At 42.7% G+C, this 15,181-nt stretch overlaps 2 protein-coding genes across 16 annotated transcripts; one reads left to right on the top strand and one right to left on the bottom strand.

Moving 5' to 3' along the window:
• The first annotated feature begins 2,550 nt into the window (after positions 1–2,550).
• LOC123083819 (uncharacterized) lies at positions 2,551–3,741 on the top strand. The gene is made up of 4 exons (XM_044505723.1): positions 2,551–2,634; positions 2,701–2,847; positions 3,049–3,106; positions 3,180–3,741. Exons 1-4 carry the CDS (start codon positions 2,551–2,553, stop codon positions 3,365–3,367), a joined length of 477 nt encoding a protein of 158 aa, XP_044361658.1. The 3' UTR covers positions 3,368–3,741.
• A 1,307-nt stretch (positions 3,742–5,048) lies between these two features.
• On the bottom strand, positions 5,049–8,634 carry LOC123086133 (uncharacterized). Of its 15 annotated transcripts, XR_006440544.1 has the most exons (6): positions 7,895–8,634; positions 7,613–7,806; positions 7,265–7,405; positions 6,829–6,942; positions 5,851–5,994; positions 5,049–5,550 (listed from the first exon to the last, which is right to left on the bottom strand). XR_006440544.1 is itself a non-coding variant. In XM_044507841.1 (5 exons), the coding sequence occupies exons 2-5, from the start codon at positions 7,648–7,650 to the stop codon at positions 5,460–5,462; spliced, it is 387 nt and encodes a 128-aa protein (XP_044363776.1). In that variant the 5' UTR covers positions 7,651–7,806; positions 7,895–8,634; the 3' UTR covers positions 5,051–5,459. The 15 variants fall into 15 exon arrangements, 1 of the variants encoding a protein (XP_044363776.1); XR_006440539.1 differs by having other exon boundaries at positions 6,829–7,405; positions 7,885–8,634; XR_006440538.1 differs by having other exon boundaries at positions 7,265–7,806.
• Between the last annotated feature and the right edge of the window lie 6,547 nt (positions 8,635–15,181).

Below are 15,181 nucleotides of genomic sequence, written 5' to 3'. Positions count from 1 at the left end.
ATATGGACAATATGAATGTATTAGGAGAATAAATATTCTGACAATGAACTGTGAAGAAAAACAATGATGTCAAAACAACAATTTTTCCGCTAGATCCATAACCGTAGAAAAACATCCAATTGATCGTATCAATACTTCAATGAACTAACTGGGAAGTAGTATTACTTTAGAACTACATATATTCAAGATGATATCCTATACAAACATTTTTGTGACCGAAACCAAAAAAGTGTCAACATTTTCCAAATCCATAGACATAAGAACATAGTGGACTGATAACCACACACCTAATAATTTCCTGCACTTTAGTGTGGCATTTGCAAGATATTCGGCAGAAAGGATCATAAAGAGAGCTTAGCCATTCCACCTCTAGACAGTACAATTAGGTCTTTAGCTTTAGCTTAATAACCGAACTACAAATGAAAACATGATACTCCTGATAATAGAAGAACATGCAACCTATTTGTCTAGAACCAAGATAGAATTGTCACGGTGTACCGTGTACGCCAAAAGCTAGAGCTGGTGAGTGAAGAAAACCAGCAAGCGGCTATGATCAATGTCACTAAATTAAATAGTCCAAATCTTTGTTGTAGGTCCAAGTGGTGTCCAAAGCCTTTGAGAATCTGCAGTTGAGACTTGAGAATATACAACAAGAAGACACAGGTGCATGATACATCCAGGAAGAATTCAGCTTCAGAGTGGCACACTACAAACTGGGTACACAGGAAGAATTCAGCTTCAGAGTGGCACACTACAAACTGGGTTCACAAAAGACATGGAAGGTAGCTATATACTATAGTGGAAGCTACATCCAGGAAAAGAAAGTAGTATTCAGATTCAGATTGTCAAGGAAGAAAGGAAGACATAAACATTTGATGAAGATGCAATTTCTTGGTAGAAAGCAGGCACCTCCGCTTTGATCCTACGTGATTTCATCGCCAAAATGCATTCAATCTCGCTTCACAATCACTATAAGCTGAGCTTGACTTGCAAACATACATTGATCTAGTTCCTAGTAGTTGTTTGTTTTGGTAAGATCTCCATAATCCGGCTTTAACCACCAATATTTTACTTGAATATATTTACTGAAATGTCATAAAACTATATATTGTGAAATCATGTTGAAGACAAAAGTTCGTATAGGATTCTTAAATATCCAATCTTAATATCTTTATAGGTATACTGGTAGGTCAAATTTCATCCATACTGTACAAACAGGAGGACTACTAAAATCAATTGGCCAAAGTACATCTGCACTTTATAAAATGGAGAGTATGACTATATTAGGAGAATAAAGATGTAGACACTGAACTATGGAGAAAAACAATCTTGACTAAATATGACGGACTATTTGTGTGGACAAATACGGTGGAATTCTGTACAGCAAACCAAGTTTGACTCAAATCAAGTGCTTGGATGTATCACTCTTGCATCTTTTCACTCTCCTGCTCAAACATTAGCTTTACATATTCTCTCCAACCAAAATAAACAAAATTAGGAAATAATTAGTCACTAATAATATACTGAAAATTGACAATAAAACAATCAACAAGTGTATTCTGAAATTCCGATCCCTACAAAAATGGAGAGCAAACACGTAGCACTACATCTCAAATATCAAACCTCTCTCAACGCCCAAGCTCCTCCCGAGGAGAGCCGCCGCCGTGCGCCACGTCTCCTGCGGTCCTGCCCGAGCCGTTCGCTTGCATCCTTTAATGTGCGCATGTACCCACGGCCACGCCGCCCTATCCTTTTCCTTCTTCTCTGCTCTCTCCCTTTTTGAATTCTTCTCTCTTGCAGGGAAGCAACTCCCATGACACTCGAGCTCCGTGGAATTGTACAGGCAAGTAGCTTAACAACACCGATGATACTGAATGTGCAAACTACAGGAGCACCAATATACAAGGATATTACTGTGAGAGGCGACTATCCACAAATTCAACTCTAGTGTTAATAATTGTCACCCGTAGGAAATAAAGAGTTAAAAGCACCAGGAGTCCTAGAACTTGCTCTCAATGTGATGCTTTAGTCCTACAACTTGAAATTTGACCCTATCCAGTCCCTCAACTTGCATAAAATGTGCAAATTTGGTCCTAACGAATCAAAGAGCGCCATGTGGACCTGTGGGTGTATACCCGGTCAGCGCGTGCTCTTTTGTAAAGAGGCCCCTGGCGTTGCTGATAACCCCTTGTAACCCCGGTGAGCTGTTGCCAACTTCTGCGGCCCTAACTTGGTTTGCTAACAAAATAATAGATCAAGACAGCTCTTGTTTTTTCCCAAACAGCCACCAAGTCTCTTTTGCAATTTGATCAGAATTTTTTCTACAAGTACTGACTTTGACTCATACTATTCGTAAGAATTGTGGATTTTTTTCCAGCCCAAAAGATCTGTTGTGCATCATGTTTTCCTCACGTGTGTGCAGGAAAATAACGCCCATCAGGGCCAAAACAATTAAAGCCAGTCAAAAGAATCAGTAGAAATCTTGAAGGGGCAAGAGTGTATGACCCGAACACAGAAGCAGAAAGAGCAGGAAGATAAATAAAATCAAGCATGGCCACCACCTTCACGCTGCTCGGGGCAGCCTCGTCCCACGGCCCCGGCGCCGGCCTCGCCGCCGGAGATGACGGCCATCATGTGAGCTTGCACTGATCCCGCCTGCACGCGAGGAAGAGGCAGCTGTTCGTGCTCTGCTTGCTCAAGTACGGCTGCCTCGGCGACGGCGAGCCGGGGGAGGCGGGCGGCCGGAGCGCGGCGTCCCCGGTGTACTCAAGCCTCGCCGTCAGCCCCGCCGGCGACGCCGCCGTCGCCCTCGCTCTCGCCGTTCCCAAGATGGCCGCCATTGATAGGGTCGGAGGCAGCCGTTCGTGCTCTGCTTGCTCAAGTACGGCTGCCTCGGCGACGGCGAGCGGGGGGAGGCGGGCGGCCGGAGCGCGGCGTCCCCGGTGTACTCAAGCCTCGCTGTCAGCCCCGCCGGCGACGCCGCCGTCGCCTTCGCTCTCGCCGTTCCCAAGATGGCCGCCATTGATAGGGTTGGGGGAAGCTTGACAGAACTGCAACGGGTGCTACCACTGCCAGAAGATCAGGAGGGCGCTGCTCCAGATGCAAGGTACGTAGTACGTCCTACGTTCTCTGAAGTTGCTCTGTGTCTTGCTCTGCGTTGTCTGAAACAAAATTGGCAGAGCTGGAGAGCCACCTGATCGACCGGAAGAATGGCCGGGTGAGCGTCTGGGGCGCCTTCAGCCCGCAGGACGTGGCCATCAAGATCAGGAAGCGGACCAACCGGCGCGTCGAAATACTAGAGCTCTGGGAGGCCGCAGGGCCGGGGGGCGGCGACGAGCAGGGCGTCGGCGGCGGGCAGATGCCCTGAAACCCACCTTCTATGCGCCGTCAGAGCACTCGAATCCTGCTCCCGTTAGCTTCTGTGCCTGAAACATTCAGAGGATTTACCCCTTCTTGTGTGCGAGCTTATAAATCATCATTTTGATCTGTACTCCTCATGACCTGTTTTGAGTGACTTTACCACTTAGTTATTTCCCCACTGACGGCCTGCTTAATCTCGACTTCTTGCTAACCAGCATCATCCAAGCTACAAACAAGCTTTTTTTTTAGTTTACAAACAAGCTAGTCTGAATGTAAAGATCTTTTGCATTATTATGAACACCCCAAAGAGTGTAAAATTAATCAGGGTATCTACATCCAAAAAAGAGGAGTATACAGAATTATCTGTGGCTATTCTACAAATGTAACGCCTTGATCTGTACACCCCAAAGTGCTCATCTGTGCGGGTTGATTCACAGCAACGCCAGGGGCCTTTTTGCAAAAGAGCACGCGCTGACCGGGTATGCACCCACACGTCCACATGGCGCTCTCTGATTCGTCAGGACCAAATTTGCACATTTTATGCAAGTTGAGGGACTGGGTAGGGTCAAATTTCAAGTTGTAGGACTAAAGCATCACATTGAGAGCAAGTTCTAGGACTCCTGGTGCTTTTAACTATTTTTTTTCTCTCATGTACCGGTTCGTGCTGACTTGTTAGGAGGACTGCGGGTAAATTTAAAAAAAACGTAAGGTCTTTTTTGAAAAACGCCGTGATGTTGAACCCGGAGACTCAATCCGTGCTTTATTATTACTAGCAAAAGGGCCCGTGCGTTGCAACGGGAAAAAATAATCATAATCTTCAATTGCCATGATCACATTTTGCTGCATCACCGAGATACACTATCACCCGCAATTTCGTGAAATCTTGAATAATTTTTGAAATCATAAACATTTTTTAAAACTCGTAAACATTTTTCCAATTCATGAACACTTTTACAAATATACGGATATTTTCTAAAAGCAAGAACATTTTTTATATTTATGAACTTTTTATATTATTTTCTAACATTTTGTTTTAAATTATGAATATTTTGATAAACAATTTTCTTGAATAGGCGATCATTCCTAGAATTAACAAACATTTTTTTGGAAATTGGTGGAACAATTTTTTTAATTGACGAACATTTTTTTGATTTAACCGACATCTTTTGAAATGCATGATCATTTTTTGAATCAAAGAACATTTTATGAATGAATAAACTATTTTGTAAGTCACGAACATTTTTGAATTTTTAGGATATTTACCATTTATGAACATTTTTTGCATTGACAAAATTTTGTTCAATTTTATTGATATGTTTTAATACACAAACTTTTTAAGAAATTATGAACACTTTTTGATTTCCCAAACATTTGTTTTCAAAATTTCGTACATCTTTTTGCATAAGCAAACATTTGTTTAAAAAAGCACAACATTTTTTGAATCCACAAACGTTTTATGATTTATTAAAACTTTTATTTCAAAATTGAATTTTTTGAAGTCCTAAACTATTTAAAGTAGAAAAAAATAAGGAAAATAAAAATAAAAGAACAGGCCGCCCGCGCATGGGCCAGTCCAAGTGGGCACGTCGCATCTTCTCCCAGCACATAGTGCACAATATATGAGGTCCCTAGATATAGATAGTAACCATGCAGGTGTCCACCAACAAATATAAAGTTGGCCGTGCCGAAAGGACTGGAAATTTTAAATTATAGTTGAGCATAAGAATTTTAACATTCCTTTCGAAATCGAATAAATACATATGGGAACGTCTACTGCATATATGGTTCATAGACAGCTCGTGGAGGTCTCACAAAAGAAATACAACATTACAAACTGTAGGCTCCTTGTAGAGAAAGATCAGATATACTGAAGAGTAATGTGAAAATCAATGAGGTTACATTTGCTTTCAACATGCTATAGATACAATCCACCAAATAGGACTACCCAACAGATTATAAATAGGGCAATCATGTCCAGCAGTGAGCTCACTATCCATGTCGTTGTTGTTAGTGGACACGACAAAATATCCGGTGGAGTCTCTATCTCCCGTGCACCACACAATCTTCGGTGGCTCCCAGCTAAGCTAGGCTCGCCCGAATCACAATTTGGCAGACGACATTGTTATATCATCACTAATATCTGAATTAGAATTTTGGATACCCGTCGTGCAAACAGAATAATCGGCTTCTCTGTTTCCATAAAAAAAATAAACACAGTCCATCAGTGTGTAACTGCAACTATCAACACAAGGCCATAAATTTCTTAGATTTTGAATCCAGATTGAACTATAGATTTATTAGCAAAAAAGGCTGGATCTAAAAAAACAAATATTGTACCAGAACATGCATTTACAGAACCTGATACCATGGAAATCATCATACTATATATATACCTCCACATTCAATACGAAAATATGAAGATTGTTAGCGAATCCATTGAGAGTAGCATTGGTACATATGCAAATCATCATACTAATTAGAAGAGCATACCCTGCGGCATGCGCCTCCTCGGTCACTACATCGAGCCCAGTCTTCTTGGCAGTCGCCTCGGACTTGGCTGCATGCAGCCCCTGCCCCTGGTGTGTCCATGATGGTTGCGACGATTCTCCAGTCCATGGTGCCAATCCTTGTGAACTGCCAAGTTTCAGTACCAGTGCAAAAGAAGAGTAATTATTCAAATCAACCTAGTGCAAGATGCTACCTAGCACTTGCAGCTGACTTGCACATGGACTGACATATTTTAAACACAGTATTACAATCTCCATCACAATGGTAGGCATAGAAAAGTAACTGAAAATTTCTAAAACTCATGTCTGACGAAACTCGATAGTCAAAACTTTTCACTAACAGAATATATACATGGATCAGTGTGCAGCACATCTAGTAATTAAACACAGGGCAAAAAGACTATATAACAAAAAACCTGGCGCATTTCATACTGCTACTGCTACTGAATATCAAGGCGTTTTTCAGATATCAAGGTAGGCCTCTGCGATTTCTATGGCGTTCACATCCCCTGGCGCATTTCTACTGCTACTGCTACTGTTTATCTGAAAACTTTTCACCAACAGAATATATACATGTTCTCACTGCTGCTACTGAATATCAAGGCGTTTTTCATTCTGCATTTTTTCAGGCTTCAGTTTACATGTCTCAAAAGGTAGTTTGCACTCTGTAATCATAGAGGATTTATAGCCATATATATATATATATATAGGCATTTCGTAATGGCAGCCGAAGATACTGTGGAATGTAAAGTCTGCAAATTAAAAATTGAAAAAAACAATGGCATGAACATAGAAGGCATGTGTCTCCTACAACTACATCATGCCCATCTAACAAACTAAAGCAATCGTCAGTCTAATATATTTTCAGATTAGGCTCGCTCGTTACCGTACAACTTTTAGAACGAATAAATCATACATTACACAAAAACTGCAGAAAGAAAAATAGAATAAGGGAAAGAACCTTGAACCACTGACACACAGAACTCCAACATAGAACCTCTGGTGAAGTTGCAACATTTGCATCTCTTCAAGCGGCAGTCCCCCATGCTGAGTCTCTGCTACTATATGTGATACGCTAGAAACAACACCAACAATCAATTATTCAGTTTATTAAATCTACATGCTATTTGAGCCATTGTAATCTTATAGAAAATTAGGGGCATCCTTAAGCAAACAAACAAATTAAGAGAAGACCAAAACAAAGGAGAAACACGGTTAATAAGGGCCTGAAGTGCTATTTTTGTCATACGGTAATTACATAAGAATATGTGACTAAAACATTTCTAAACAAAGGACCGACAGACATGGCATTTTTAGTACCATGGAGGCTTAAATTGTGTGTGACCTATGTGGTTGGGAATTTTGTCAAATTCCAATGAAAGGGCTTCGGAGACTACCTTGGAAGTTCTTCTACAGCATAAATCTCTTTGCATCATTCAATTCTTACTTTGCAAACAGCAACAACCATTATATGAGGGCTATAGTATGTTTGATTGACACATCATGTGCACCAATGTGTGTAAACCTCAGTTCAACACCTGCCATTGCATTCAGTTATTCACTTTCTCTTCTTATACGCCCCAAACTGGTTAAAAACGGGGAAATCATAGTATATCAGGAAATATAAAATGCATAGCAACAACAAGCAGGATCACATTTAGGCTGCAGTACAGCCTAAAACCTGCTGACCAAATGTAAGCACAGTAAAATAGTTATAAACAGATCCATGACATATATATTCTTACCGAATTGGTAGCCTATCTCCAAGTATTTCATTCTTCATTCTAGAAATTTGTCAAGAGCACTGCTGGACAAACTGAACTTGCACTGGAGGCAAGACAAAGATCAGAAGATTATATGTTGCTTCCCTGGGTGAATTCCCAGATTCAATTCGCTCGCCGCCTGCCCCTCCGCGTCCTCCACATGAGATTAGCAGCTGCTGCATCAAAGTAGTAGCATCAGCAACATCAATCAATCAACAAACAACAGGAAAGCAGCAGTATAATATGAAACTAACAGGAGCACACCAGCAGCGCACAACATACAAAGCAATCGTCCCTCTCCCATGCCCTCCCCGCACCAGCAGCGCACCAGACCGTCCTCGTCCTCGTCCATCTCCCCCTAGGAGCTCGCACCACGCGCTCCCCGACCAGCGCCTCCGTCGCCAAACGCCGCCCACTCCCGCGAACGTCCGTGCCCTATCTGCTCTTCACCGGAGAAACTAGCAGCACAGCTCCCTGTCGTGCCTCCCCTCGTTTCTCTCCTTCCTCCCGGTTTTCTCTCTCCCTCTCCCTCGTCCTCCCTCCTTTTCTTACAGGAGCACGCTGGAGCAACCATGGTGCCGCCCCGGAGAACCCCGACGCCTTGCAAGGTCTCGTCGCCGCTCGCCTGGATCCGGCCGCCGCCGAAGTTCAGCGCGTCCAACCCGCCAGCCACCACCCTATGCAGACCTCACTTGATCATCTTGAGTTGAGATGCCAGGATGCACATCCGTCCTTGGTTATCGCCACCGTCGTCTAGAGGTCGGGCGCCCCGCCCACGGGCCTTGGTAGCGGGAGGAGAGAGCACATCCCCGTCGGCCTGTTCGCCATACTCCGTCCATCCCCTCCTGATTCCTAGATCTGTCCCGTGCTTGGGGCGTGGTGGCCGGTGCTGGCGGCGGCGGTGACGGACATGCGAGGGAGGAAGGATTCGTGCGGGCCTGTTTCAAGAGGAGGGTAGGATGCGTTGGCATAAAAGACGGCGGGGAAGGAGGAGTTATGTTTGGACTTTGAGACGGGCGTCGGACGGTAGATTAGTACCGCCTCATTTATATTACTATTTTGTCCATACAAATTATAAAAGCGTATTATGACATGAGAAGAAAGTGTATTGTGACGGTGAACCCACGGAATCAATCCATGCTTTATTATTAAAAAATAATTAGGGATAGACTAGCAAAAGGGCTCGTGCGTTGCACCGGGTGTACAAAAAATAAATATATGCTTAGAAGTTGAAAAAAATTACCACTAAAACAACATTGCAATCAGTCAAACAACATATTATAACAAAAATTTCAAACGATTTTGGTTTAAAATAATTTTCAAACTATTAATGTTTTTTCAGTTTGTAAATCCCGTACCATTCTCAGAAAACAAACTAATAAGTAAACATGGATATGCTCTTACTTGATTTTCCACATGGCAATTTGAAACCATTTTTGTTATCAAAATTGAAGTAAAGTATCAAAAGTATTGGGATAAGATTTCCAATCAAAATTGATGAATGATTTCAGTTTAAATAGTTAACAAACAATGCAATTATTTCTCATTGATGCATGCCTAAGGCTCAAATCCAAGAATAGCCATGCATCCATAGTGAAGAATAACCATTCAAACCATCAGCAAATTCATTCAAAAAGATTGGCTGCTTGTACTTCATTTAGAATTTGCAACAAAGAGTCAAGTCATGGGCGTAGGTAAGTTTCATAGCTTCAGAGATATTTCACTTAGCTAGAAAAATAGTAGGAAACTAAAAAATTGAAGTTAAATCAATGGTCATGGCCCGTTCTTGTGTCCAATTTTGAAAAATTCTATATGAATATGGATAAAGGAAGGTAATATTAAAAAAATCTAGTGCACTAAATATGGTTACTCATCCCGCAAAAATGGCTACTTTCCTCTCTAATGATTGTTCTTGTGATTGTGTAAACATAATGTAATTGTCGTCGTGTCTACCAGAGTTTCACTAAAAAGGAAAAACATGAACAATGAGCTAAAATCCGGAACCAAAGAAGAAAATTGTGGAAGTTACAATATTTTGTTCAAAATTGTACAATTAAAATATGCCCGTTGCAAAGGGGTGAAAAACTATTATCCCCGCATGGATTCATCCTCCTACTAAATGAACACGGTTTCAAGACTCACAGTAGAGATAAAGAAAACTTTGAAATCTTTCCCTAATAATAAAGCACGGATTGACTCCGTGGGTTCACCGTCACAATACGCTTTCGCCCAGTCGTAATATGCTTTTATAATTTGTATAGACAAAATTGTAATATAACCGAGGTGGTACTAATAGTAGGTTCATCCGACCTGGTTTGTTTTTCGTTTGGTTTGTATGTTGAGAGCTTCGTAAGTCCAATGGGCCAGATTTTTTATGGGCCGATAAAAAAAATCAATCTCCCCACCTTCCCTCACCTCCCGGAGGCAGAGAGAGAAAATTGATTAGACTTATTATGTTATAATTTTAGATTCTAATTAGTCCCACACTGCCTCTTTACATGAGATCCTAGCAACATATATACTTTTGAAGTTACCAAAATCAACAAGCCAAGAAAAGAGGATAAGATATGACTCAGCCTAGACTCAGATAGAGATCTGAAGAAAGATGCCATGCATCACAAATCGATAGCCCCAGAGGGAAGGTCACGGCCAATCAAAAAGAAAGAGGCGAAAGAGGCGCATGAAATCAAAAAAAGCAGAACATGAGCAGGGCCGCGGTGTGATTCCCCGGCGCGCGTGGATTTGGAGCCCTCCATTGCCGCTAGCGGTGGTGGGGCTGGGGTGCGGGTATCCTGGCGGCGCAGCGCACGGGGGAGCGAGTTATCTCCCGGCGGCGGTGGGTGCAGGGCAGGCGGCGGCGCGTTCATGGGGAAGGTCGTGGAGATTGGGATAGAGGGGGGAGGTCGGGATGGATAACTTCGCTACCAACCAACAAGATCGAGCGAGGCCGGTCATTTCCTTTTTTATATAGATCAAGGGCGGCTGACTACTAACAAAAACGACCTGTTAGCTAGCTAGTGTGCACGAATGTTGAATGTTCATGTTATATAGCTCAAGGGCGGCTGACTACTAACAAAAACCGACCTGTGTTTTTGAATGTTCCTGTTTTTAAAGGTGTAGTTTAGATCCTTCACCGACTGGTAAATATCTCCCAGTCTGTAACATCAACGTGTTAGAAAATCTACAGCCGGAGTTAGCAAATCGAGCCCTCTAAACGTTCGCGGACACGCCCAATCAGTGAATTGTGGAGATGAAGAGAGAGAAAAAATGAATAAAAAAAGAAATGGTGGTCCAAAATGGGCGGCATGCTACATGGCGGACTGACCGGGTGCGTCTACAAGCCCTCATATCCTTTCTACATATGTCCTCAATATGAGAGTTTGCGGACATCCCCGGACATATAGGGATGATACGAGGGGTTCGATTGGTCATTTTTCCCTTCTCTCCTTTTCGATTACTGACCGGGCGTGTCTGTAAATGTTTGAGGAGGATATGGAATGTCTGGCTGTAGATGCTCTTAGTGTTTCACCTATGTTTATTCTCGGCAATGCTCTGAACTTTGCACACGTTGGATTTGATGCTATATATTTTTGTTTTAGGGATGAATTTGACTTTGTTTGTGCCTGTCGCAAACTCATACTGGTTGCTAGGGTGATGTGGTATATTTTTCACTAGGCATTGACGATCTAATGTACAACACCATAACATTTTTCTGATTCCTAAATTATATCCATGAAAAATAAGACACTAGCAGCAAACATTTTTATGAATAATTTTAATGTGGTATGCGCCATAATTAGCACACACGAGAGAAGCATGCATGCCTGAACGACGGATGAAGTATACCATATTTTTATTATGTGATGTCAGTAACTGAAAAGAAGAATTGCGTGTATGATATTTTTATTATTGTAGGGTTTCATAGTAATTTTAAAAAATTTCCTACGCACACGCAAGATCATGGTGATGCATAGCAACGAGAGGGGGAGAGTGTGATCTACGTACCCTTGTAGATCGACAACGGAAGCGTTAACTTGGTTGATGTAGTCGTACGTCTTCACGGCCCGACCGATCAAGCACCGAAACTACGGCACCTCCGAGTTCTAGCACACGTTCAGCTCGATGACGATCCCCGGACTCCGATCCAGCAAAGTGTCGGGGAAGAGTTCCGTCAGCACGACGGCGTGGTGACGATCTTGATGTACTACTGTCGCAGGGCTTTGCCTAAGCACCGCTACAATATTATCGAGGACTATGGTGGAAGGGGGCACCGCACACGGCTAAGAATATGATCACGTGGATCAACTTGTGTCTCTAGGGGGTGCCCCTGCCTCAGTATATAAAGGTTCAAGGGAGGGGGGCCGGCCGGCCAGGAGAGGCGCGCCAGGAGGAGTCCTACTCCCTCTGGGAGTAGGACTCCCCCCTTTCCTAGTTGGAATAGGATTCGTGGAGGGGGGGAAAGAGGAGAGAGAGGAGGAAGGGGGGCCGGCCCCCTCTCCTTGTCCAATTCGGACCAAGGGGGGAGGGGCGCGCGGCCCATCTCTGGCCACCTCTCCTATCTTCCACTAAGGCCCACTAAGGCCCATATACCTCCCGGGGGATTCCGGTAACCTCCCGGTACTCCGCTAAAATCCCGATTTCACCCGGAACACTTCCGATATCCAAACATAGGCTTCCAATATATCAATCTTTATGTCTCGACCATTTCGAGACTCCTCGTCATGTCCGTGATCACATCCGGAACTCCGAACAACCTTCGGTACATCAAAATGCATAAACTCATAATATAACTGTCATCGTAACCTTAAGCATGCGGACTCTACGGGTTCGAGAACAATGTAGACATGACCGAGACACGTCTCCGGTCAATAACCAATAGCGGAACCTGGATGCTCATATTGGCTCCTACATATTCTACGAAGATCTTTTATCGGTCAGACCGCATAACAACATACGTTGTTCCCTTTGTCATCGGTATGTTACTTGCCCGAGATTCGATCGTTGGTATCCCATACCTAGTTCAATCTCGTTACCGGCAAGTCTCTTTACTCGTTCTGTAATACATCATCCCGCAACTAACTCATTAGTTGCAATGCTTGCAAGGCTTAAGTGATGTGCATTACCGAAAGGGTCCAGAGATACCTCTCCGACAATCGGAGTGACAAATCCTAATCTCGAAATACGCCAACCCAACATGTACCTTTGGAGACATCTGTAGAGCTCCTTTATAATCACCCAGTTACATTGTGACGTTTGGTAGCACACAAAGTGTTCTTCTGGCAAACGGGAGTTGCATAATCTCATAGTCACAGGAACATGTATAAGTCATGAAGAAAGCAATAGCAACATACTAAACGATCGGGTGCTAAGCTAATGGAATGGGTCATGTCAATCAGATCATTCAACTAATGATGTGATCCCGTTAATCAAATAACAACTCTTTGTCCATGGTTAGGAAACATAACCATCTTTGATTAACAAGCTAGTCAAGTAGAGGCATACTAGTGACACTCTGTTTGTCTATGTATTCACACATGTATTATGTTTCCGGTTAATACAATTCTAGCATGAATAATAAACTTTTATCATGATATAACGAAATAAATAATAACTTTATTATTGCCTCTAGGGCATATTTCCTTCAGTCTCCCACTTGCACTAGAGTCAATAATCTAGATTACACAATAATGATTCTAACACCCATGGAGCCTTGGTGCTGATCATGTTTTGCTCGTGGAAGAGGCTTAGTCAACGGGTCTGCAATATTCAGATCCGTATGTATCTTGCAAATCTCTATGTGTCCCACCTGGACTAGATCCCGGATGGAATTGAAGCGTCTCTTGATGTGCTTGGTTCTCTTGTGAAATCTGGATTCCTTCGCCAAGGCAATTGCACCAGTATTGTCACAAAAAAAATTCATTGGACCCGATGCACTAGGTATGACACCTAGATCGGATATGAACTCCTTCATCCAGACTCCTTCATTCGCTACTTCTGAAGCAGCTATGTATTCCGCTTCACACGTAGATCCCGCCACGACGCTCTGTTTAGAACTGCACCAACTAACAGCTCCACCGTTTAATGTAAACACGTATCTGGTTTGCGATTTAGAATCGTTCGGATCAGTGTCGAAGCTTGCATCAACGTAACCGTTTACGATTAGCTCTTTGTCACCTCCATATACGAGAAACATATCCTTAGTCCTTTTCAGGTACTTCAGGATGTTCTTGACCACTGTCCAGTGATCCACTCCTGGATTACTTTGGTACCTCCCTGCTAGACTTATAGCAAGGCACACATCAGGTCTGGTACACAGCATTGCATACATGATAGAGCCTATGGCTGAAGCATAGGGAACATCTTTCATTTTCTCTCTATCTTCTGCAGTGGTCGGGTATTGAGTCTGACTCAACTTCACACCTTGTAACACAGGCAAGAACCCTTTCTTTGCTTGATCCATTTTGAACTTCTTTAAAATCTTGTCAAGGTATGTGCTTTGTGAAATTCCAATTAAACGTCTTGATCTATCTCTATAGATCTTTATGCCTAATATGTAAGCAGCTTCACCGAGGTCTTTCATTGAAAAACTCTTATTCAAGTATCCCTTTATGCTATCCAGAAATTTTGTATCATTTCCAATCAGTAATATGTCATCCACATATAATAACAGAAATGCTATAGAGCTCCCACTCACTTTCTTGTAAATACAGGCTTCTCCAAAAGTCTGTATAAAACCAAATGCTTTGATCACACTATCAAAGCGTTTATTCCAACTCCGAGAGGCTTGCACCAGTCCATAAATGGATCGCTGGAGCTTGCACACTTTGTTAGCTCCCTTTGGATCGACAAAACCTTCCGGTTGCATCATATACAACTCTTCTTCCAGAAATCCATTCAGGAATGCAGTTTTGACATCCATCTGCCAAATTTCATAATCATAAAATGCGGCAATTGCTAACATGATTCGGACAGACTTAAGCATCGCTACGAGTGAGAAGTTCTCATCGTAGTCAATCCCTTGAACTTGCCGAAACCCTTTTGCGACAAGTCGAGCTTTGTAGACGGTAATATTACCGTCGGCGTCAGTCTTCTTCTTGAAGATCCATTTATTCTCAATTGCTTGCCGATCATTGGGCAAGTCAACCAAAGTCCATACTTTGTTCTCATACATGGATCCCATCTCAGATTTCATGGCTTCAAGCCATTTTGCGGAATCTAGGCTCACCATCGCTTCTTCATAGTTCGTAGGTTCATCATGATCTAGTAGCATGACTTCTAGAACAGGATTACCATACCACTCTGGTGCGGATCTCACTCTGGTTGATCTACGAGGTTCAGTAGTATCTTGTTCTGAAGTTTCATGATCATTATCATTAGCTTCCTCACTAATTGGTGTAGGTGTCACAGAAACAGTTTTCTGTGATGCACTACTTTCCAATAAGGGAGCAGGTACAGTTACCTCGTCAAGTTCTACTTTCCTCCCACTCACTTCTTTCGAGAGAAACTCCTTCTTCAGAAAGTTTCCGAACTTAGCAACAAAAGTCTTGCCTT

The sequence above is a fragment of the Triticum aestivum genome, chromosome 4A (assembly GCF_018294505.1).
Source record: "Triticum aestivum cultivar Chinese Spring chromosome 4A, IWGSC CS RefSeq v2.1, whole genome shotgun sequence".
Lineage (NCBI taxonomy): Eukaryota > Viridiplantae > Streptophyta > Magnoliopsida > Poales > Poaceae > Triticum > Triticum aestivum.
Note: the sequence above shows the minus strand (reverse complement) of the source record. Positions and strands in the feature narration are given on the sequence as shown.